Source organism: Panthera pardus, unplaced genomic scaffold (assembly GCF_024362965.1).
Source record: "Panthera pardus isolate Hobbes unplaced genomic scaffold, ASM2436296v1 HiC_scaffold_17, whole genome shotgun sequence".
Lineage (NCBI taxonomy): Eukaryota > Metazoa > Chordata > Mammalia > Carnivora > Felidae > Panthera > Panthera pardus.
Genome location: NW_026526732.1, coordinates 148,856,459 through 148,881,465, shown reverse-complemented (window position 1 = coordinate 148,881,465; position 25,007 = coordinate 148,856,459). Strand labels below are relative to the sequence as shown.

At 36.7% G+C, this 25,007-nt stretch overlaps 1 protein-coding gene, 1 long non-coding RNA gene and 1 other non-coding gene across 3 annotated transcripts in view; 1 reads left to right on the top strand and 2 right to left on the bottom strand.

Annotated features, from left to right (window-relative positions):
- TSBP1 (testis expressed basic protein 1) overlaps positions 1–25,007 on the bottom strand; it is an 85,094-nt gene that overhangs the window by 31,189 nt on the left and 28,898 nt on the right. The window contains exons 12-19 of the mRNA XM_053905342.1: positions 24,648–24,668; positions 23,899–23,919; positions 23,270–23,290; positions 22,595–22,615; positions 19,932–19,952; positions 19,390–19,410; positions 17,128–17,224; positions 13,651–13,765 (exon numbers count right to left, since the gene is read on the bottom strand). Coding sequence (XP_053761317.1) covers positions 13,651–13,765; positions 17,128–17,224; positions 19,390–19,410; positions 19,932–19,952; positions 22,595–22,615; positions 23,270–23,290; positions 23,899–23,919; positions 24,648–24,668 — 338 coding nt within the window. The remainder of the gene's footprint in view (positions 1–13,650; positions 13,766–17,127; positions 17,225–19,389; positions 19,411–19,931; positions 19,953–22,594; positions 22,616–23,269; positions 23,291–23,898; positions 23,920–24,647; positions 24,669–25,007) is intronic.
- Positions 1,114–16,797, bottom strand: LOC128777753 (uncharacterized). Its single transcript, XR_008423106.1, has 6 exons — positions 15,661–16,797; positions 15,179–15,202; positions 14,852–14,878; positions 14,373–14,393; positions 13,904–13,924; positions 1,114–1,136 (listed from the first exon to the last, which is right to left on the bottom strand). It is a non-coding gene; the product is annotated as an uncharacterized LOC128777753 (long non-coding RNA).
- Positions 21,815–21,923, top strand: LOC128777864 (U6 spliceosomal RNA). Its single transcript, XR_008423181.1, has one exon. It is a non-coding gene; the product is annotated as a U6 spliceosomal RNA (small nuclear RNA).

Here is a 25,007-nt window from a genome sequence, read left to right as displayed (position 1 = left end):
GACTGATGGGGCGGGTGCCTGTGTGGCTCTGTCGGTTTAGCATCCGACTCTGATTTTCACCTCAGGTCTTGATCTCATGGTTCGTGAGTTCAAGCCCCCGCCTCAGGCTCTGCACTGACAGTGTGGAACCTGCTTGTGATTCTCTCTCTCTTTCCCTCTCTGAACCTCCCCTCCTCAAAAAATAAATATTTTTTTTAACGTTTATTTATTTTTGAGACAGAGAGAGACAGAGCATGAATGGGGGACGGTCAGAGAGAGAGGGAGACACAGAATTTGAAACAGGCTCCAGGCTCTGAGCGGTCAGCACAGAGCCCGATGCAGGGCTCGAACCTACGGACCGTGAGATCATGACCTGAGCCGAAGTCGGACTCTTAACTGACTGAGCCACCCAGGCGCCCCTAAATAAGTATTTTGAAAAACCCATTGACGGGTAAGATTTTTCTCACTTACGCTTTGTTTTCTTATTATTATTCCTCTCTTCCCATCATTTCTTTGGGATGATTGTATTGGTTTATCATGATCATTACTGTGATTCTTGTTGGCTAATTACTGTTCATTATGTTCATTTTAGAAAGGTTTCTCTTTTCCCTGTAAGCATAAGTATCTTAGGGCTGGGTGACCATATTTCTCACTGGGATGGAGGCACTGCCAGACTTTTCGAGTCCAGATTAGATTCCCAGCCTCTGCTGCTCATTAATTGTGGGATCATGGGCAAGTTACTTAGTTTCACTATTTTCTTCTCTTTGTAATAGGAATAACAATACTTACCTGATATAATGTATACACACATATAAGGCCCTGAATAAAGTCCCTGACACACTGTAATTACTGAATAAGTATTATTTATTATTATACTACCACCATATTAAGTACCAATTTTAATTATAGCCTCCAAATGGACATGGATAGTTGAAAATGGAACAAGTCACTGGAAATAGGAATAAGAAAACAAGAAGCTAGAAGGCAAAGAATGCTGGAAATATTAATAAAACCAGAGGCAGGAATATAAATCTTAAATTTTGGTAGATTCACACTAAAAACAGGACACAAAAGGGCCTCTACATACCATAAAACACCAATGATAATAATGTAATTGAGAGAAACATGGGACTTACTCTTAGATTTCTCAGGTCTTGCTTTAATAAAAAAAAGACAAACAAACAAATTAGTGTGGTTGTCTGATGAAACAGAAACACATTTTCACTGACGTCATTCCAGTAGAAGCATCACACACTGAACAGTAGTGACAAGGGGCATTTGCCTTGGGAATGTTCTGGAAGGAAGGATACAGAGCCAGTGACGGAGCTCACTTTTCCCTTTCCCATCTAGGTCTCTGATTGTGTGAAATCAGGAAATGTGTCGTATCCCAACCTATTTTAATTGAGTTACTTTCTTTCTCTTCCTCTGTCATTTTTCTTTTCTAATCTCTACCCACATTCTCCATCTCTGCAGTCCTTGCCATTGTTCCTTACTTGGTTTGCCCATACTGTCACTCCCTTCTATGATAGCAGGTTCTATCTTCTCTTCATCAAACCCCACACTCAGCATGGTCTCTGAGAGAGCAGACACTTAACAAATCTTTGCTGAATCAAGGAAGAAATTCTCCCTACTGTAGCCAGCATCAGGTTGCTCCCCCTTTCCCTCTGTTCTCTTCAAGCACCCATTAAGAAGGTTCTGTGCCTTGCAGGTGAAACAGGTACGGGGTATTTGAAGGCACACAGTGATCTCTGCTATAAGATGTATGAGGGTGAGCAGAAGAGACTGCTGGGAGAGGGGTGATCATATGACGTTTTGTGCCTAAGCCCTGGAAGGTTTTCCGCTGTAAGATTTTGAAAACTTAATCAGACCAGGAACAATAAGTTCCAAGTTATGTTTTTGTTTTTTTGTTTTTTGTTTTAAATCTAGCAAGAGTTGAAATAATTAATACACATTTGGGGCAGCTTGTTCTTTTTTTCTAGGAAATCATTAAAAGGGCCACGTATGAAAAAAACAAAGCAGAGATCACATGACAAAGTGAGATTTGAAAAGGAGATATCTGATACACTATGACTCCAAGTAATCAAACTATGTGTAAGAATGGAAAACCCACAAAGATTATTGTTTTCTTTCTTTCTTTTTTTAAAATTTTTTTAATGTTTGTTTATTTTTGAGAGAGAGCATGAGCAGGAGAGGGACAGAGAGAGAGGGATACACAGAATCTGTAGCAGGCTCCAGGCTCTGAGCTGTCAGCACAGAGCCTGATGCGGGGCTCGAATCCACAAGCCATGAGATCATGACCTAAGCTGAAGTAGGACGCTTAACCGATTGAGCCACCCAGGCGCTTCTAGATTATTGTTTTCTATGTATGAACTTGGATTGTGCTAATGGTGAAAACTGTTCCTTGAGTGTGTAAGAATGTGTGTGTGTGTGTGTGTGTGTGTGTATTCTTGTTTACAGTTGAGTAAGCAGCAATTTCACTGAAGTAGTGTTATGAGACTGAACTCAATCTGTGCCGTTTTGGAGCTCAGGTTATAAGTATCAGTGCAGAGTATGAAAATTTTATTTTTCTTGGACCCAGCACCCTGAGGCACTCTGAAGATCAGTGGCTTTTTCATGATGACCTGCCTTCTCTTTGAGATATTGTAAAAAATAATAATACCTCAGGAATCAATAATCATACTACCTATCATGTAACATTTGTCATATTTGTTCCCAACTTTTCTTCTAAGAAAGAAAATAATACAGGGATGGATAAAATTCCTTTGAATCACCAACCCCAGGTTCATTTTCTTCCCTCAATTATGAGTTCAATGTATATCCAATTATTTTTAAAGGTACTTTCATATATATGTGGATACTTAAGGAATATGGTGGGTTTGAATATTTTTGCTTTAATTTGCGTGTCATCTTTTAGTATCATTTTGTATCAAGAGATGTCATTTTGCATCTGGTTTGTTTCATTCAACAGTATGATTTGAGATGTTGCTTATATACACATAGATACGTAGTTTATTTTAAGCTGCTGTGTATTATCCTATCAGCATACATATGTTAATTTATTTTTGACTTTTGATTATTAAAAAGTCACAACAAACATCTTTGTACGTGACATTTTATGTACATATGTATGACTTTAGTGTTTATACCCAGAAGTAGAATTCAGAGTATGCTTTAGATTTAATTTAGATATTGACAAATTGCTGTTCAGAGAGAGTTGACACTTAACCACATATCTCAATAAATATTTGATCTTGTCAAGCTTTAAAATTTTGGCCAGTATATTTTGAGAAAAGCAATATCTCATTTTCATGTTGTATTTTTGATCATTAATGAGATTTGGCAATTTATGTTTATTAGGCATTCAATTTCCCTATTTTGTGAACTGTTTATTCTTGTCCTTAAGTCATGTAATTTATTTTTCTTACCGATTGTGGGATTTCATTTATATTCTTAATGCTGTATAACATTGATAACTATGCACACTGCAAAAATTTTCTCTCAACCAACTCCCTCTTGTCTTTTAACTTTGTTTGTACTGTGTTTGGTCCATAAGAAGTTTTGAGTTTTTGTTAGTCAACATTTATTTTACCTTTTTTTCTGGGTATTTTAGAAGGAAGCCTCCTTCCTATCTGAGTCATATATCAATTCTATTGTGTTTTCTTAAATGGTAATAGATATTTAGGTATTTAATTCAGCTGGATTTACTTTAGGAAAGTATGAGGTAGAACATCTTTTGACCTGAGACTAATTATTGAATTCTTCATCTGTTATGAGCTCAACTTTCTCATACAATAAGGATCTATCTCTGGGTTTTTGATTTTGTCTCACTGATTTTTTTTCCAGCTTCACTGAGATATTATTGACATATAAACATGTAGGTTTAAGGTGTACAATGTGGTGGCTTAATACACATACACATTGTGGTGAGATTACCACAATAAGGTTAACACTTCTAGTCCCTCACATAATTACCCTTTGTGTGTGTGTGTGTGTGTGTGTGTGTGTGTGTGTGTGTGTGGTGATAACATTTAAGAGCTCAACAATTTTCAAGTATACAGTACAGTAATGTTAACTTTGGTGACCATGCTGTACATTAGATCTCCAGAACTTATTCATCTTACAGCTGGAAGTTTGTACCCTTTGACCACCATCTCCCTATTTCTCCAACCACACTCCAGCCTCTGGCAACCATTATTCTACTCTCTACTTCTGAATTCAGCTTTTTTGGATTCCACATATAAATGAGAACATATAGTATTTGTCTTTTTCTGTCTGCTTATCTCACTTAGCATAATGCCCTCAAGGTCCATCCATGTCACAAAAGGCAGGATATTCTTTTTTAATGGCTGAATAATTTTTCAGTGTGTGTGTGTGTGTGTGTGTGTGTGTGCGTGTGCATAGACCACAATTCTAAAATTTATAATGGTATCATAAATGGTAATATATATGTACCCATTCATCTGTTGATGGACACTGAGATAGTTTCCATGTCTTAGCTATTGTAAATGACCCTTACAGTACCACATGCAGTGAACATAAGGGTACAGATATCTCTTTGAGATAATGATTTTATTTCCTTCAGATATATATTTGGATATAGGATTGCTGGATCATATTGTAGTTCTGTTTTTAATTTTCTAGGAACCTCATAGTGTGAACTACCAACAGTGGACAAGGTTCCCTTTTCTCCATAACCTCACTAACACTTGTTTCTTTTCTTTACCATAATAGCCATTATAACAGATGTGAGGTGATATCTCATTGTACTTTTGATTTGCATCTCAGTGATGTTGAACATCTTTTCATGTACCTGCTAGCCATTGTATGTTTTCTCTGAAAAAATCTCAATTCAATTCTGCTACTCATTTTTAAATCAGAATTTTTGCTATTGAGTTGATTTCTATATAATACATGAGATATATGAATGAAATGAATCTGTTATCAACTAGGGGGTTTGCAGGTATTTTTTTTCTAATTCTATAAGTTGCCTTTTCATTTTGCAGATTGTTTCTTTTGCTATGCAGTAGCCTTTTAGTTTGGTGTATTTCCACCTTTTTATTTTGTCTATGTTAAGGAGTTTTTCCCTTGATTTTCTCCTAATAATTTTACAGTGTTTGCTCTTATCAATTTTGAGTTTATTTTTGCAAATGGGGTAAGATAGGAGTCTAGTTTGCATGTGGATATGTTGTTTTCCCAGCACCATTTATTGAAGAGACTATCCTTTTGCTTTTGAATATTCTTGGCTCTCTTGTCAAATATTAGATAGCTGTATATGACCGGGTTTATTTCTGGGCTCTCAATTCTATTCCACTGGTCAGTGTTTTATGCCACAACATACTGTTTTGATTACTATAGCTTTGTAACAGTGTTTCAAATCAGGAGATGTGATGCCTTTCAGCTTTGTTCTTCTTACTCAGGATTCCTTTGGTTATTCACAGTCTTTTGTGGTACCATACAAATTTTAGAATTGTATTTTCTATTTTTGGGAAAATTGCCATTGGAAAATTGATAGGAATTGCATTGACTCTATAAGTGGCTTTGGGTAGTATGGACTTTTAACAATATTAATTCTTCTAGTGTGTAAACACATGATATTTTTCCATATATTTATGTCCTCTTCAAGTTCTTTCATCAGCATCCTGTAATTTTTAGAACAGATCTTTGACATTCTTGCTTAAACTTATCCCTGAGTATTTTATTGTTTTTGATGCTATTGTAAATGGGATTGTTTCATTTTTTCCAGATGTTTCATTGTTAGTGTATAGAAATGCAACTGATTTTGTGTGTTTATTTTGTATCCAGCAACTTTACTGAGTTTATTAGTTTTAACAGATTTTCAGTGGAGTCTTTAAGGTTTTCTGTATATAAAATCATATCCTATACATGCAAGACAGTTTTGCTTCTTCCTTTCCAATTTGAATGCCTTCAATTTCTTATCCTTAGCTAATCACTCTGGCCAGGACTTCCAGCACTACACTGAATAGGAGTGGTGACAGTAGGCACTCTTGCCCTATTCCTGATATTAGAGGAAAAGCTTTCAACCTTTTACTACGGAGTATGTTGTTATTTGCGGTTTTTCCTATATGGCCTTTATTATGTTGAGGTATATTTCTTCTACATCTAATTTGCTGAGAATTTTTATTATGAAAGGATGGTGAATTTCATCCAATGCTTTTTTTTATTTTGCATTTCTTGAGATGATCGTATGATTTTTATCTTTCATTCTATTAATGAGATGTATCACATTTATTGGTTTGTATGTGTTGAGCCATCCTTATCTCCTAGGGGTAAATCCTACCTTATCATGGTGTATGATCTTATAAATGTGATGGTGAATTTAGTTTCCTAGTATTTTGTTTAGATTTTTTGCATCTTTTTTATCAGGGATATTGGTTTGTAGTTTTCTTTTATTATAGTGGCTTCATTTGGCTTTGTTGTGAGGTTAATGCTGGCCTCATAAAATTTGAGTGTTCCTCCACTTCATCTTTTGGGAAAGAATTTGAGAGAGATTAGTGTCACCTCTTTTTAAGTGTTTGATGTAATTGACCAATGAAACAATCAGGTGTTGGGCATTTCTTTGTTGGGAGGTTTTGATTACTGCTTCAGTTTCCTTACACATTATTGGTCTGTTCAAATGTTATTACTTCCTGTTTCAGTCTTGGTGGGTTGTATGGTTCTAGTAACATCCACCTCTGCTAGGTTATCCAGTTGTTGACATATAAATATTCATAGTAGTCTTTTCTGATCTTTGTGTTTCTGTGGTTTCAGTTGTAATGGCTCCTGTTTCATTTCTGATTTTGAGTCTTTTTCACTATTCCAGCCAATAGTTTGTCAATTTTGTTTATTTTCTCAGAAAAATAGCTCTTAGTTTCCTTGGTCTTCTCTATTGTTTTTCTGGTCTCTATTTATTTCTGATCTTATCTTTAGTATTTCTTCCCTTCTGCTAAGTTTGGCTTAGTTTGTTCTTTCTGTAATTCTTTGAGGTGGAAAGTTAGGTTGTTTGTGGGTTGTTTTCTTAACATAGGTGTTTTTCATTATGAAACTTCCCCCTGAGAACTGCTTTTGCTGCATCTCATAAATTTTGATATGTTGTTTTTCTACTTTTTGTCTTATGATATTTTTTGGTTTGCCTTTCAATTTCTTCTGTGACCCATTGATTATTCAGCACCCTGTTGTTTAATGTCCACACATTTGTGAATTTTCTTGTTTTCCCCTTAGTGTTGATGTCTAGTTTCACAGCATTTTGGCTGGAAAAGGTATTTGATATGATTCAGTGTTCTGTGTTTGCTAAGCCTTAAATTGTGATCTAAGATGTGACCTATATATCTGGAGAATATATGTGTGCACTTGAGAAGAATGTTTATTCAGCTGTTGGGTGCAATGTTTTGTATATACAAATGTTTGGGTTCATTAGTCTAAGATATTATTTCAAATCCAGTGTTTCCTTATTGATTTTCAGTCTGTGTATGATCTTTCCACTTTGAAAGTGAGGTGTTGAAGTCCCCTACTATTATAGTATTATTGTCAATTTCTCCCTCTTAGTATTTGCTTAATATCTGTTAATAGTTGCTGAATATATTTAGCTACTCCAAAGTTCGGTGCATATATATTTATAATTGTTATATCCTTTTGAAGAATTGATCACTTTATAATTATATAATGAACTTCTTTGTCTCTTGTAATAGTCTTTGTTTAAAGTCTATTTTGTCTGATAGAGGTACAGCTACCTCTCTGTTCTCTTTTCATTTCCTCATGCATGTAATGTCTTTTGTCATCCTTCACTGTAAGCCTAAGTGTATCCTTAAAGGTGAAGTAAGTTTCTTATAAGTAGCATATACTTGGGTCTTATTTTCTTAATCATTTCTGCTTTATTGAGGAATTTAATCTAATTATATTTAGGGTAAATATTGATAGGTAAGGATTTACTAATGCCATCTTACTGGTTTTTTGGCTGTTTTTTTTTAAGCCCCTTATTTCTGTATTCCTCTTTTGCTGTCTTTCTTTGTGAATGGAAAATTTTCCCAAGTGGTATGATTTGATCCCCCTTCTCTTTATCTTTTATGAATATACTGTAGGGTTTTGCCTTGTGGTTATCATGAGGCTTACATAAAACATTTTATAGCATTCTATTTTAAGCTGATATTTTCAATCCTGTACAAAACTCTATCTTTTTATTTTCTCCTATAGTTTATATTTTTGATATCATAATTAACTTCTTCATATTGCATACCCATAACGAATTATTGTAGCTACAGTTACTTTAATACTTTTATCCTTTAAAACTTTATACTAGATTTAAGTGATTAACACACCACAATGTATTAGTAATAGAATATTCTGAATTTGGCTACATGCTTAACTTTATCAGAGTGTCTTATATTTTAGTATTACTAATAAGTAGCATTTCATTTCACCCCGAAGGATTCCTTTCAGAATTTCTTGTAAGTCAGATATAGTAGTGATGAACTCCTTCATTTTTGTTTGTTTGAGAGTCTTTCTGTCTTCTTCATTCCTAAAAGGCAACTTTGCTGTGTAAAGTATTCTGGTTTGCAGTGTTTTCCTTTTAGCACTTTGAATATATCAATCTACTTTCCTGGCCTGAAAGATTTATGCTGAGAAATTAATTGAAAGCCTTAGGAGGATTCCGTTTTTTTCTCTCGCTGCTTTTAAAATTCTTAGTATTGGGGTGCCTAGGTGGCTCAGCCAGTTGAGCATCCAACTGGCACAGGCTCATGGTTCATGGGTTTGAGCCCCACAGTGGGCTCTGTGCTGGTGATGCATATCCTGCTTGGGATTCTCCCTCTACTCTCTCTCTGACCCTCCCTTGCTCTCTCTCTCTCTCTCTCTCTCTCTCTCTCTCTCTCTCTCTCTCTCAAAAATAAATAAATAAACTTAAAAAAATAAAGCCATCATAGTTTAAAATTAAATAAAATTCTTAGTATTGATTTTAGATATCTGTAAATAATGTGCCTTGGACAAGAATGTTTTGGGTTGAAATTTTGAGGTGACTAACTAGCTTCATGAATTTGGATTTCCAAATTTCTTCCCAGATTGGGAAGTTTTATGTCATTATTTCTCTAAATAAGCTTTCTGCTCTTTTCCCCCCTCTTTTTCTGAGACTCCAAGAATGTGCAGATTGTTTCTTTTGTGTCCTGTCAGTAATTCAGGTGGGCTTTCTTCACTAGTTTTCATTCTTTTTTTTTTTTTTTTTTGCTCTTCTGACTGGATGATTTCAAATGACCTGTCTTTTAGTTCACTATTCTACCTTCTACTTGGCTGAATTCTTACGGAGCCTCTGTATTGAATTCTTCAGTTCAATTTTTTCTTCAGCTCCAAGTTGTTTTTTTAAAAATGGTTTCTATTACTTTGTTGAATTTCTCACTTTGTTTATGCATTGTTTTCTTATTTTCAGTAGTTGTCTATTCTATAGTCCACTGAATTTCTTTAAGATGGTTATTCTGAATGTTTTGTCAAATAGTACATAGATTGTCATTTCTTTAGGGTCAGTTATTGGATTTTTATTAGTTTCCTTTGATGGAGTCATGTTTTCTTGATTAATGATTGTTGTGGCCTTGTTTTGGTGTCTATGTATTTGAGGGAGTAGGCACCACTTCCAGTCTTTACAGAATGGATTTGGCAGCAAAACTCCACCATTCAGGCCATTAAGAGATTCTGGGTAGGCCTGCTTGTGATGCCATGAGCAGACTTGCTGCTAGAGTTTTCAAGAAAGCAGATCTGGTTCATGGGTCAGCAGATAGGTAAGCCTGTTTTTGGGTACATGGAGACCAGCCAGGTACCTGGGTCTGTGGGAGCAAGCCTGGGCCTGGTCCTTGAATGTGATGAAGGGACTGTGACCTGGGTCAGCATGGGCAGATCTAGATCCTGTGTCCATAGCTACCAATCAGGCATTGGTAACCATTGAGTTATGTCTAGCGTCTTAGTCCGTGCATGTTGGTCCAGTACAGGAATGGGCTTGGAGCCTGGTTTCATGGGACTGGGTGTGGCAGCTGGGGTCGAAGGGAAATGGCTCAGTGATAAGGCTGTCCTGGAGTCTCAGGCCACAGGAGCTCACCAGTGCTGGGGTGTGTGGGGAGTCTGATTCATGGGAGTTTATCAGGAGCTTGATGCCATAGGAGTTCGTTGGTGTGTGCCAGAGTGAGCTGAGGACCTGAGGACTCTCCTCCCCTAAGTGTCTCCCTCTCTGCTGGGCCACCTGTGCATGAAAGAGGGGTGATGTGAGTAATGTGAATCTGTCTCTCCTTCCTTCCTCAGTGGGTCTAATTTCTGTACTTTACCCAGGTGCTGTAGTCCCTCATCTGGAATCCTTGGCTTCTTGAAGGTATTCTCATATGTGGATAATTGTTCACATTGCTGTTTCTGGAGAGACAAGTGCTAGAAATTTCATTGCTGCCATTTTGCAGACGTCACTCTCCTTTACCCCCACTGGTTAGTATACCTCCATTGATTAGTTTTTCTTACGCTAAGACCAGATGCATTCAATCACTATAGTGTTTTAAATGACTTGATAATCAAATGAAATACCTAGGGTGAGCCTTCCCTCTTGGGAACTTCATGTTTATAAATATGTGATTTATTCTTGGATTGTTTTTCTCTTTTATATGAATTATAGAATGGATTTGTCAAGATCCACAAAAAATCCTATTGGTGATTTTATTTGAATTTATTGAATTACAAATTAGTTGGGGGAGAATTAACATTTATATGTTGTTGAATTTCCCTGTCTTTAAAAATAGTTTATCTATTTTCAGGTCTTATATTATGTTTTTTAAAGGTATTGTCAAAAGCTAGAGGCAAAGTGAACGCCTAGAAATATCTTTCTCTTCTTTCTTTCTTTCAAGTTGCAATGCTTGGAGGGAGACTTGATTCAGAAGAATTGCTCACATAAATAAAAGATACAGCAGGAATATAAGGGGAACAATCTACAAAGTTGTAGTCAGCTTTCTCATTGTTATCATTAGCAAATAAATGAATTCTGCATTATAATTATGTATTGACAAAGGTCACTACCCATCTATATGTATTGACATTGTTAAAGTCAGCACTAAAATTATTTCCATTAGGGAGGCAGCAGTATAGAGCAAATGGGCTTAAAGTTTTATTTTAGGTCCTTGTGCTAAACTGAGCTATTTAAGAGTAGACAAGACCAGTTGGATGGATGGCTTCTCTTCTGTCCCTCCCTTTTTTCCTTCTTCCTTACTTCCTTCTTCCTTCCGTTCGCCTACTTTTCTTACCTCCCCATATTTCTCTCTCAGTTTATCTCAGGATATAAGATTTTTTCATCTTGTGTAATGTCAAGTGCTCAGGCAAAATGACTGACCTGGCTAGGTTAAAAAACAAGGGGTTCAGTTTGCTTTCTCAATATTTGTCATGCTCTCTCTATAAGACAACACATTTTTTAGAAGTTTATTCTTAGGAGATTTATATTTTGCTTCTTTAGTGAATGGTATAATTTTGTTTTTAAATTCTGTTTTCTGAATTGCTGTTGCTGGCATAAACAATGTTTTAAGTTTTGTTTGCTGTTTTGTTATGTAGCAACTTTGCTGACTTCATATTAAGTATTAGTAGTTTGTTCATTTTTTGTAGTTTTTATGCAGATAATCATAATCTGAAAATAATGATGAATTTCTCCCTTCTCTTTGTGTCTTTATATCTTTTGCCTTTATTTTATTGCACAGACTGGTATAAATTGGTAGTAGTCATCTTGTTATTGATTTTGACTTGAGTGGCAATGCTTCTAAAATTTTATTTCTTAGAATTTTTTTTGTTACATATTTATTTATTTTGAGAGAGAAAGAGCAGGAATGGGGCAGAGAGATAGGGAGAGAGAGAATCCCAAGCTGACAGCACAGAGTCTGACATGGGGCTTGATCCAACAAACCGGGAGATCATGACCTGAGCCAAATCAAGAGTCAGATGCTTAACCAACTGAGCCACCTAGGCACTCCTTGTTTTTTAGAATTCTTAAGAATGATAAAGGAATAGATCTCCTTAATTAGATTAAAGAAGTTCTTATCTATTCCCTTTCAAGAAAGTTTTTATTTCTTCCAAAAAGAATTCTGGTTAGGATTCTGTGTTGAATTTTATACAATAATTTTTCTTTATTTTTATAAATGATCATACCTTTTCTTTTTTATCCATGAATTTAGTGAATTTATTGATAAATTTTCTATAATTTCTATCATAGTTATGAGTCATTAAAAATAAATTCTGTATCACTGTGTTTATGATCGGTGTAACATTGCACTGTTTATTTAGGAAATTTGTATCTGTGTTTCTAAGTAAAATATGTCTATGCATTTTTTTCTTACAGTCTTTGCCTTGCTTTGAAATTAAGGAATAACAACATCATAAAATGAGTTGAAGTGAGTTTCATTTCTTTTGTATTCTTTGGAACAGTTCCAAATATAGGAATGATTTGTTCCTTGAAAATTTGTTCCTTGAAAGTCCTTCCCTGTAAAACTATCTTTTCTGGGGCTTTTTAGGTGAAAGTTTATTTGACTCACTGTTCATTTTATTTTCTAATTATGGATAATTTGGGGGTTTTATATTTCTTTGAGTCAGTTTTGGTAGTTCATGTATTTTTTTAATTGGTAATTTTGTTTTTAATGTATTCCCATAGAGTTTTTTAGTGTATTCTTTTATGATTAAAAAAATTTTACTGTGTATGTAGGTAAGTTCCTTTTTTATTCCTACATTTGTGTTTTTCCTTTTTTTCCTGTTTAAATTTTCTCAACAAAATGCCAAGAACTTAATGTTCGTTTCTCCTTACAATGTTTTCCTATTCAGTTTCTGCCCCCTTGGAAATCATTCTACCCCATAGGACCTCTTTTTATGCTTAAGCTCTGCTGTGTACTTTTAATGATAAAAATACATAGCAGCCAAGACCAAAACAGTCCGAAAGAAGGCACTATCCTTTAGTGCCTTTGTTCTACCTGTTTTCCCTCTCCCAATCCCTTGGGTTTTGGATTTTAAAATTCTTTCCTTCTACCCTTTCTGGTGCCTCCACTGAAAAAAGACACTAAATTATTTCAGTTTAGCTTCTGGATTATAATTTCTGGCTGCGAAACCAATAATCCCTTCTGCTGAACTCAAGTGTTCACAATTGTAGGGTCTGTTCTCAAACATGGACATCTGAGGTTTCCAACCTCATCCTTGGGTCTGCGTCATTGACTCCATGGGCTCAGTATTTTCATCTGTCAGTGAGACTGTTTAGCTGGTCATCTTCCTTGCTCAGGACTCAGAAAGAATGTGTAGAATGTCTATGTTAACAGTTCCAAATGTGTCCTGACATTATTGAAAAATTTCAAATGCTCTAGATATGTGTTCTTGTGTGGAGAAACTGGCTGGAGCTGAGTGGCAGCCACCCTCTTTAGACTGTACATGATCTTTCCACTATTCCCAGGTGGTGTTCTTCACCTGTTCATTTTCATTATCTGCCTGGGCTCTGTTGGCATCTGAATATTAGTCTGAATTAAATCTTGGGGTTTTAATATTAATGTGACTTAATTCCAGTCTGAGGAACCCCAAGGGATATTGGTATTATATAAAAATCATTTGTAACATAGATATGAGGACCAGATTTGAATTATAGAATGTAGGACATAGTGTTAAAGGGGACTTCTATGTTAAATACCACCTTGTTGTCAGTACTTGATCTGGTTTAAATATTGAGTCACTGTTGGTATCGGTTTCCTGGGAAGTTGAGTTAATAACTGAAGTAATGGGAACTCCTACAGTTATGAATCGAAAAGATTGTCTTGCAGTTCTAATTGGGAGGCCTGTGGGTAATGTGAAAGCAAAAAGTATGGAGACATGAATCTCAATCCTTGGTGCACTTTAAAAATATAATATCTGTGCTCAGAAAAGGTCTCATATTTGACAGGCTGAGAAGTAAAGAACTTACTTGAGGTTCTTTGTGAAATCACTAAAAAAAAGCAAAAAAATATCCATTAATTTTTCTTAAATAGAGAAAACATAGTATTATCTAATACATTCCACTGGTGTCTCTGAGGGGAGGACTTGGGTAGACATACGAGAAAGCATACTTTCAGGGAACACTCAAAAATCTCTCTCCATTTAAACATCCTTTTGGACTTCCTGTCTCAAACTTTTTGCCTACCCCTGCTATTTTTTTTCAGGGTTTTTAGTATTTTTCAGGTTTTTGTTGTTGTCAACCAATGCTACTTTACTCCTTTTCTTTTAATCAGTATTTTCTTAAATTGTCTATACTATAGGGGGAAGCTGGGTAATAGCTTATTACCCAGAATGCAAGAGCAGTGAGAAACTCAAATCACTTTAACAGAACAAAGTTCCTTAGACTTTGAAGAAGACTGCACAGAGAACTATAGTAGAGAAACAAATATAATACTTACTTATTGGTGCCAAGGGCAAACCTTAAACAACAAATTAGATATCAGTGAATAATTGTTTGAAAGGAACAAACATCTTTCTAGGGAAGCATATTTGTATGGTGAAGAAGTTTGGTAGTCACACAGCTCTTGGTTCAAACTGTTGTTCAGTGAGCGTGTTCTTAGGTAAGTATGTGGCTTCAGTTTCTTAGCCATTACAAAGAGATCAATTGATTTACCCCAAGGATTAAATGGGATATCATGTAGTAGTTAAAGCACCTATGTAGTTCTTATCACTGAGGAGATGCAAAGTAAACATATGCTTGATATTAAGTAAATGTAAGTTTACTTCACAGGATAAGCAGAAAGCAAAGGAAGATGAGAACTATGAGTCTCAGGTGGCTGCACAGGGATGAGAAATGAGTAGGGTAATCACAGGTTCATAGGCCTCATAAAGAACAACAACAACAACAGAAAACAGTAAAAGAACAGACTGAACTTACCACTGTGCACTGAAGGTGGTGGACCAGCTGAAAGACAGAGAAGTATCTTTACAAGCCTTTTCTCTCTCACTATTTTTTTCCTCTCTGTGTAGAGAGTTCTTGTTCACTAGGTCATTATAACAATAGGGACAATGTACCCTTTGGTCTTCATTTACTTTTAATATAAATCAGCAGGATTTGAACTTTCCAAAAAGCATTAATAACCATGGGATTTGGCGACGGGAAGGCAAGTAGTTTAGGAAGTATGTACCCATGTCCAGAAATGCCAACATTGTCAGAGAAAGAAGTTATAGGACCCCACAGTGGAGGAAACATGGAAAGACTTACTGAGGGCAGGTGGAACTGCTCCCTCTGGAAAACAGAACAGAGAAAATTGTTATCTCCTTTTCTTTTTTTCCTCATTCAGTTTTTCAATTTGTCAAGTCCCTTATAACATGTCATTTTTAACTTCTGGGAAATGTTCCCCTCTGATCTTTATTTTGTATGTAAATCATAAAATTTTCATTTCCAAATGAAAAACTGTTCTTCTTACATCATTTTTTCCTTTTCTGTAGATCGCCTCTCATTGATGGTCTTTATAACGAAGCAAAACTTTTTTTCTTTCCTCTTTATGTTTATATAAATCAGTAGTGTTAGAACTTTCTAGTACATCATTAATAACTCAGAGGGACTTTGACAATGAGAGAAGCAAGGGGCCAAGAGTTACCTCAAGCCCTTCGCATACCATCATGTCCAGATAAAGAGGTCTTGGACCTCACTAGAAACCAATTGAACCCTGTGACAGAATTAAATGAAAACACAAGACTTACTGTTTGTGTGAGGAGTTGATTCCACTGAAAAATAAGCAGAAAGATTTCTTATTGCACCCTCCTCATTTACTGTCCTATTCATTTTTTTCTAGTGATGTAGAAATTGGTAAATTTTCTAGTGATGTAACTGCTTGAAAAGGTTTTCTGATCAGGCATATCTGAACTTTCCAGAAAACTTAAAATCAGCTGGTGGAATTCTGGTTAATGGAGAAGCAAAAGCTAAGAAAATGAGTTTAAAGTTCCTATACTTGAACTCAAGTTTTAATATATATCACTGGACTTTGGTAAGTGCACAGCAAAGAAACAAATATACAACTTACTAACTGCTTGAATAGGTGACCCAGCTGGTAAACAGAAATATTATCTGCATCTTTGTTTTCCCTGTTCATTTTTTTCTCCTTCTCTATAGAGAGGGTCCCTGACAGTCTTTAGAGCCATGGAGAAACTTTTTTCTCTGTTCTTTAATTGTTATGTGACTCAGTGAACATTTTAGAAACTTATTAATAACCTAGTAGAATTCTGAGTAATGGAAAAATAGGGGTCAAGGAAATAGGAGCTTTGAACTACTGCGATCCCAATGTGGATGGACACATTTTTGTTCAAGTAGGTCTGTTAGGCACTGCTGGAGGTAATTGAGTTCCATCATGAAAGGAGACTTACGAGAGGATTCTGTAGCTGAAAAACAAAGAGAGATGTTAGTGAGGAAAGGCTGCTGAAATTAGTTTTCTGCTAGTTTTCTGAGAGGGAATATCAGAAATGCTCACGGAGGGAGCATCAAACCCTTATAGGTATTGCAGTGCACAGTGCTGGGGAACACAGCTGCCATCATGCCTTGTGGGATTCTGCCTCCTGCTTAGTCTGAGAGGCTTCAGGAAAGGGAGATGATTTTTCTCTTCCCCTTTGCAGTGACTGGTAACTGCTTAAAATCCTACAGGGGACTGGTAATTTAAACTGCTGTTTTTACTTTTCTTCTCCCTATTTCTGCTATCCTGTGTAAACTTTCACATATCCACACACTCGTACAAATGTCCTCCCTCCTTTGTTGACAAGTCATAATAAACTTCAGATGTTTTCATCCGATTTTTTTATTTATACAATATATATTATTCACAGTAGTTTGGGTTATTAAGTGGGGTTTGTATTCCCCTTCTTTTTAAAAAAAATTTTTTTTAACGTTTATTTATTTTTGAGGCAGAGAGAGACAGAGCATGAACGGGGGAGGGTCAGAGAGAGAGGAAGACACAGATTCTGAAACAGGATCCAGGCTCTGAGCCATCAGCACAGAGCCTGACGCGGGGCTTGAACTCATGAACCGCGAGATCATGACCTGAGCCGAAGTCGGATGCTTAACCGACTGAGCCACCCAGGCGCCCCTGTATTCCCCTTAATTCATTCATTCCTTGGGTGGGGGTGCAGCTAGGTAGTGGAATAAGCAAATGATGGAGAAACCTGAAAGTCTTTACCTACGAGACAGAAGTAAAGGATTGTAGACCCTGTAGGAAGCCAAAGGAAACTATTATATAGGAGCAGGTATGGAACTTACTGGTCATTTCTGAAGTTTCCACTGGTGGAAAAATGGAAGGGAAAGAAAAGAGAGAAATTAGTGTGTGTAGAACTAAGTGAACTCAGTTCTCCTATGATGAGCTTAAAAAGGGTAACTGTAGAGAGGATGCAGGGAGCTGTAAAACCTGCCTGTTAGCTCATTGTGATGTCTGGACTTAAGCTCCCACCTCTGTGCTTTGCATCCTCAGGCTTCCTTCTGCTGGTCTGGGGCAGGAGAGTGGCTGTGCTCCTTCCAGTCCACTCCTTTCTGGGGTGGTAAATGCTTGAACTTTCTAGGGGTTCATAATGTCTTAAATTTGTACTTCTGTGCACTTTTGTCATTTTCATTTTCATTTATCTCTTTTTCCCACCTAACTGTTTAGTTGATCTGAAAAGTTTTCTTCCCACTCCTTTCTTTTTTTACTACTCCCATCTGAAGCACTCATTTTTGTTCATTAAAAAAAATAATCAGTGCATTTTTCATTTTCTCCAAATGACCTGTAATTTAAGGGAAAGCTAGGAATGAATAAATGTAGAAGTATAATTTTCATTTATATATTACTCTTTGTTTTAAGTGTTTACACATAGGGGAGAGGGGATTATGCAGGAAAGAAAAGGGAAAGGGAATCCATGTACCCATATAGATTCTCAGGCACATGGTAGTTATTTGGGGACTTTGGGCCAAATGAAACCCTTCCTTTAGCCTCAGTGAGGTCCTCTGAGGTGAGCTGGCTTATGGTTTCTCCCTTATAAGAATTATGAGAACTTTTTAAAAATTTTTTTTAACATTTATTCATTTTTTGCGAGACAGAGAGAGACAGAGCATGAATGGGGAAGGGCAGAGAGAAAGGGAGATACAGAATCCAAAGCAGGCTCCAGGCTCCGAACTGACAGCATAGAGCCTGACACGGGGCTTGAACTCACAGACTGTGAAATCATGACCTGAGCCCAAGTCAGACGCTTAACTGACTGAGCCACCCAGGCGCCCCTTTGAGAACTTCTAAGGCTGTAAGTCTTGGTGATAATTAAGAGTACTGAGAAAGGAAACCCTGATTTAGGAGAATAGTTGAGAAATGATGGCTTATGTTCATTTATAACAGGAAGGTATTTAGAACCAGTGTTTAGAGCAGGCAGCATCCAGTTTTAGTGGTCATAGTGTGGTTGTGTGGGAGACTGCCTGCCCTCTCCATGTTTTGAGTTCCTTTCCTTAAGGTGTCTTATAGGACTGTAAACTCCATGTCGCAAGAGATCAGCCAAATCTTTCTCTTTTTTATTCATGACTTTGTCTCCAGGCCTCAGCTCAGTTTCTGATACAAGAGCTCACCTAGTTGAAGGAATGTTTGAGTACATCTGACTTGCCTTCTGATAATGTTCTTGTTTAGCTTACACTCTGGAATGTTATCACTTAATTTCCAGACTCAGAATTCCCAATGAACCAAAGTTTGTTTTGATATTCTAGAATTTGACACTGTTTTTGCCCTGGCTAGTCACAATATGAGTTTACCTTTCACTGTCTTTCACTTATGGTTTGTGAATACCTGATGCATCTGCCAGTTCCTGTAGTTGGCAGCCCACCTCCTGTCATATCCTGTTCCCTGAAGCTGTGTGTGTGTGTGTGTGTGTGTGTGTGTGTGTGTGTTGGGTATTTGGGGCAGGTGGACAGGATAGGACATGAGGAAAATGGCATTGAGAGAGAAGGTTGGAGAACTCAGGGTACGTTGGATCCTTAGTAGTATTCCCTGGTATACCTTTCCTAGGAAACGAGGAGGAAACCTGATCAGACCTCAGTTTATTTAAATTTGTTTTTTCCGTCTTTTACATTTGTTTTTAAAATTTGCTTTCCGTTTTTCATTTTCTTTATATTATCTCTATTGTGTTTGAGTAGGCCCTTTATGAACTACAAAGCACTTCAGAAATGGAAAGCTACCCTTATTCTTTCTCTTACTTTAGAAAATTCTGTATTGCTATGGAAGCCATTCTGACCATTACTGGGGAAATGTTCTTACTTTTTTCTTTAAAAAAATAACCCTGGAGAATTCTCAGCAAGTGGAAATTGGGATGCATGGAAACATGCCTAAAAACACACTATCCTTATGGTAATGGTTACATTTGGGACTGGAGATAGGCCATCTATACACTGTAGAAGATCAGAGTACACCAGAGGAAAAAGATAGATAAGGGACTTACCATTGGGCCCAGTATATTGCACTAAAAATAGAAACAAACATAAATTACTGTGGTTGTTGAACATGATAAACACACATACTATTGATGTTTTCCAAAGGGGACAGTTAAATAATGTCCCAGAATTACTAAATCCCAGTCTTCAGGATTAAATATTTTTATTGGACTATATCCTCTCCATAAAAATCAGATCTTATTCTAGGAGACTTCTAACCCTGTTTTAGTTGGAAGGAGAACCACTTCATTCTTGCCCTTGACTACTACAGGTGTTTGAAGTAAAATCTTTATTGTATTCCTTTCCTTCTGCTTTTCCCCATCTTTTTTCTCTCATGTCACTTTTTTTCCACTCTCTTGGCTATCCTTCTTTTGTCTTCTTTCTCATTTCTTATATCCTCCCCCAGATTCTCTCTATTGCACCTTTGCTTTGGAATATTCTTCTGATGATTATAGACAAGCTACTATAATCATTACTAGAAAAATGTTATGCTATCTATTATGAATTTGAGTGATATATATGAATTGTTATATATAAATAGGCAACTTACCAATAGGTCCTGGAGTTTGCACTAAAAAGAGATCCAAATTGACATATTAGTATGGGTGTTTGAAGAATAAATTTTTAATTTTATTCTAGGGATGGGGCTTTGGGAGGTAGAGTAAGGGAGAGGAAGTGATAACAGAATTAGAACATTAGGGAGAACTAAACTGGTTATGATAACTATACAACAAAAGAGATATTTAGCCTATATTGCCTGAGATGAGGGTCTCTCTAGAATCCTTGTCAACCTAGGAGAGGTTCAAGACATTAAAGGTTGAAACTTTACACTTTTCTTTCTTGTCAGTAACAGAAGATACTACTTTTTAAGTGGACTGCACCATACTTGTACTAAAATATTTCTGACCAACTAATATGCTCTAGGGTAGGTGTGAAGGTGGATAGCTTTCAGCTTATTGACTATCGCTTTGATTAGCTTGAGTGTCTCTGGGCAAAGAAAGGGTCAACAACACCTTCACTTTTTAATGAGAATTTGGCCTTCGGTTGATTTTCCAGCTCTGATTACACCTACTGTCTTACTTGTAACATTCCTTTTCTTTAAGAATGATCCTTGGTTGGTAAACTGCTTGTGAACTGGGAGAACTATAAATACCTGTTAGAAGGCCATATCTTTGGGCTTCCCTGAGTGTAGTGACCATGTATTTGGGCATGTTCCTTATAGGATCCCTGCAGTTTATATATGTGGAGTTTTTACAGGATATCTTAGCTCCCGGGGCTTCTAAGTCAGGGCAGCTCCTGTACATAGCTATGGACAGCCAAAGACAATAGTTGCTGGGTGGCTCTGTAGACCCCTGCATAGACAGCTTCGAGGACTACTGCCACGAAAGAGGGATGGCTGATGCTGCCTTGGTGGCAAGCTGTGCTTCCTGCCTTAAGTTCTGCTGAGTAGCCTGGTGCCAGGTGAGGACTGGGATCATCTTGTGAGTCTGCATGGTTTATTGCAGGATTAAATATTTTTTCTAAATAGACCACCCGTCTTCCCAGTGGGTGTTTCATTGTCTTTCTCCTCCATAGCTTCATGGCACTCATGATGGGAAATATCTCAGTTCTGACCCATAAACCCCTAAACCTTTAATTTTGATATATATTTTTTCTATGTGAAAAAGCTAGAAGGTGTCTTACCAGTTATGGATATCCTGGGCTATGAGTTGTAGACAAGCTAGAAATTTAGGTTATTTTGCAAAAATAATTTGTTGGCTTTGACTGGTATCTATAAAAAAATTGCCCTTGATCCTGGAATAAAACTCCTAGGACACCTGCCTTTGGTATAAGCCACTAAAATCTTTGGAGAGAAAATCATTTCAAATTTTATTTGTTTCTTCAGTTTTCCTATATTTTCTTACTTTTTTTTTTTAGTTTGTGAGTCCTTGTAGCTTTCCTTTTCTTCTCTTTTTCAGTTTTATTTATATTTACTCTTCTCCTGCCTCCAGCTCACTTAATCTTTCTTCTTCCAGTATTGTTCCTACTTTTGTTCTTTTAAATTTCTTTTGATTTTTGTCTTTTTAACATCTTCATTGTCTGTGTGTTACTTTTGTTGCATTTTCTCTCACTTCCTCTCCCCATAAGTCTTTGTGTCCCTGGTTTCTAATATTAGAAGTTCATGGTTTCTCTTGCTAATAACCTATTAGAGCACTCAAAATAGTAGTGGAAACAACTCAACTAAGAGTCAGCACAACTTCAGTCCTAACTTCATTATTAATTGTCCTCCTCCCCTTATTTGGGAGTAAACAAATTTTTATGGGAAACAATTTTTCCATCTCTAAAGATGGGTATAATATCTGCTTTACCTACCACCATTGAAATGTTGGTAGGCCCAACAAAATAATGCATGTGAGGGGTAGAAAAACTGTAAGCCGTTACAGGAATCACAGAGTGCTCACTTCAGCAGCACATATACAAAAATTGGAGTGATACAGAGAAGATTAGCATGGCCCCTATGCAAGGATGACTCACAAATTCCTGAAGGAATCATGCAAAGAATGACCAGGTACCTATACAGGACTTATATTCATTCTGTCAGGTGAATGTGGGGAATCTCAAGTCATATTTCTTTACTTTTCTAATTTCAAAAATTCCTAATTTTTATTAGGAATACTGTAATCCAGTGTGTGAAGATACAACTATTTGCTCTTAGTTTAAAAATATGTAATTATGAACGACTATATCTTGGAACCTGTTACTTATAATGTTTCTATGGAAAAATGCAATAGGGTAAGTTGCTAAAAATTGGTGACAATAAACCCATGTGTCCTGGAGAGAACTTTTCAGAGCAATTAGAAATAAAAAGAATTTAAGATTTGCGTTATTTTGAACATAATCTAGTAACAAATTATTTGCAGGAAAAGCAAGAAGTTTAGGTACTGTGTTCTAAATCTTTATTACAGGTTGGTAGTAAAGCTAGATTATATAACTTAGAAAAGACCATTCCTAGGGGGTTATTTTTTGATATTGTATTTCAGCTTCATAGTTAATATCTTTTTATTGAAGAACCTGGTTGAATCTAACCTCTGGGAATTCTGAGTGGGATAATGAGACAGTGGAAACACTTGATCCTGGGGTTTGTGAGCACGAGTCATTGAAATAGAAATTGACTGACATTCTAAACATTGTAAAGGACCAAAAAGCATTGTAATTGAGGTTTAGGTGACTTACCAATGGTTTTTTGAGACAGCTCTAAAAAATAAATAAATAAAAGAAAAGAGAGAATAAATTAGTAGGTACTCTTGGGCTCTGGAGGCCATAGTTCTCATTTATATGCTTTTCCTGGTAAGAATCTGTACCACTAAATTTGGGCTCAGCTGCAGTGGGGTAGTAGGGAAGTTGAGGTGTTTTTTTTTTGTTGTTGTTTGTTTTTTTGCTAAGATGCTAAGACAATCTAATATATATAAGGGCCTCTTTACCTAATGCATCCACTGAGAGGGTAAGTAGCAAAGGTACTAAGTAGGGGACCCTACTTTGGCCCATTTAAACCCCTGTAGATGGTTGGAAAAATCCTTCTCTGTTTAAACTTAATTTTCTTCCTCTCTCCTATTATTTCACTTCTTTTCATTTCACTCTGTTTTTAAAAATCCCTTGCTGATGTTGATAAGCCACTGGAAACCTTTAAGGGTTCATCCTCCACTTTACAGTTTGTGTTTAGTGGTGGAATGTACATTCACATGATTATTAATGACTTAATGGAAATGCTAGGTAGAAGAAAACAAAAAAGGCCAAGAAAATGTGGACCCACAAACCCCTGAAATCCCAACATGGGATTCAAGGAAAGGTCCCTAAGATACTGCAGGAAATTAAAATTATTTACAGTGAAGAATCAGACAGTAAACTTACTGATAGGTCCTGTACCGCCAGCTGAGAAACAGAGAGGGAGAAAATCAGTATGCTTCATCACTGTGAAGGAAATAGCCATTCCCCAAAACTTACTCTAGAGGGAGTGTCATAAGTAGAAACCCTAGGAACATCATGGGGTTGTTTGCCTGGCAATCTTTGAATAGGTTCCCTGTTGTACAATATAAGGGACTTATAGGAATAGACCACCCCCTCCACCAGCCTTGTTTTCAGTGATGTTTGAAACCTTTAGAGGATTGGGATAGACTCATTCATACTAATTTATAATGTCTCCTTTAAAAAATTTCCTCTCTCTCTCTCTCTCTCTCTCTCTCTCTCTCTCTCTCTCTCTTTCTCATTTCATTAGGGGCTTACTGTTAATTGAAAAGTGAACCTTCCCTACTGCCAGGGCATTATGGCTGCTATTAAGAGGGTCCTTTTTTCTTTTCTTATGTTAGCCGGTGGGCTTTGCAGTCTGTCTATTTCATGCATAGCTTCTTTGAAATCTGTGTAATAGGAATGCTAGGGAAGTTGAGAAACATGGTATCAAGAAAACAGGGTAGGTCAATACTTAAGACTTTGAAGGTAAGAAGTGAAAGGAACCAGAGTGGAGAAACAAATTCGATACTTACGAATTGGTGCTGTGAATTGCACTAAAATACAAAGAAGAGGAAAATCAGTGTGGTTTGACATTATTAGAATGCTCATGCCACCAATATTCTTTTTTAAAGAACCCAGTGAAGCAACTCAGAGGGAGAATTACTACTGCAGATAGGTAGGTAATTTTAGCAAAGGAGCCCCATACCCCTCCCACCAGATCAAGTCATTCAGTGTTCATCTTAAATGGCAGAGGGAAACGTATAGAACCTGGGCTGAAGGTTGTTAGTCTCCTTCACTTTCATCTCTCCTCTCTTTCCTTCTTTGCCCTGCCCAACACTCAGCTGTCTCAAAGGATTGACACTCCAGGGGTAGTTAGGATGTCTTTTGGCCATTTTTCATCACCCTCCTCTTTGGTCTTTATGGTGCTTATTCTTTCACCTTCTAGAACCACTTGCTCTTCTTGTAGCATTACCTTCAGTTTAGCAAAAGTCCACAATAATTGTTTTAATCATTTTTATCATAGTTGAGAGAATGTTTTTTCTGGGGCGTTATTTTAAATATGAATGATTTAGTTTTCCTTTGTCTTAAACTTAGTGTCAGTTCAGGCTGGGTTTTTTTTCACCCCCTGAAGGTTTGGGCATTAGGGGTGTCAGTAATTCAGATGTACTCAAGAAGCATGGGTGGGAAGGCCTAGAAATGGAAAGAGCTTGGGTGAGGAGAGGTCCCATACCTCACAGAAGACCAAAGAGTGTCAGAATTAGGAAACAGAAAAGGAACTCACTTATGGGTCCAATGGCTCCAGCTAAAATATGGGAAAAGCAAGACAGACTAATTAGTATGGTTCTTTGGCATAGAAAATTTGGTTTGAGTTGAAATTATTTTGGGGAAAACATTATAAAAAACAGACACAAGGAACAATATTTCTATTTCACCAGAGGAGCAAATAAGCTTTATTCTTCATTCCCCACCTTGGAGGACCCTCATAACTACTGGGATCTGATGGGTGGAGCTGGAGGGATGCAGTGGTCAAGGTTCCTGTCTTGATGGGTCACTGTTTGTAACTCAGTAGATTCCATAGATAATTGCCTTTCTTTCAACTGGTCTAATTTGAACTCGGGTAGCCAGAATCTATAGCCTCATC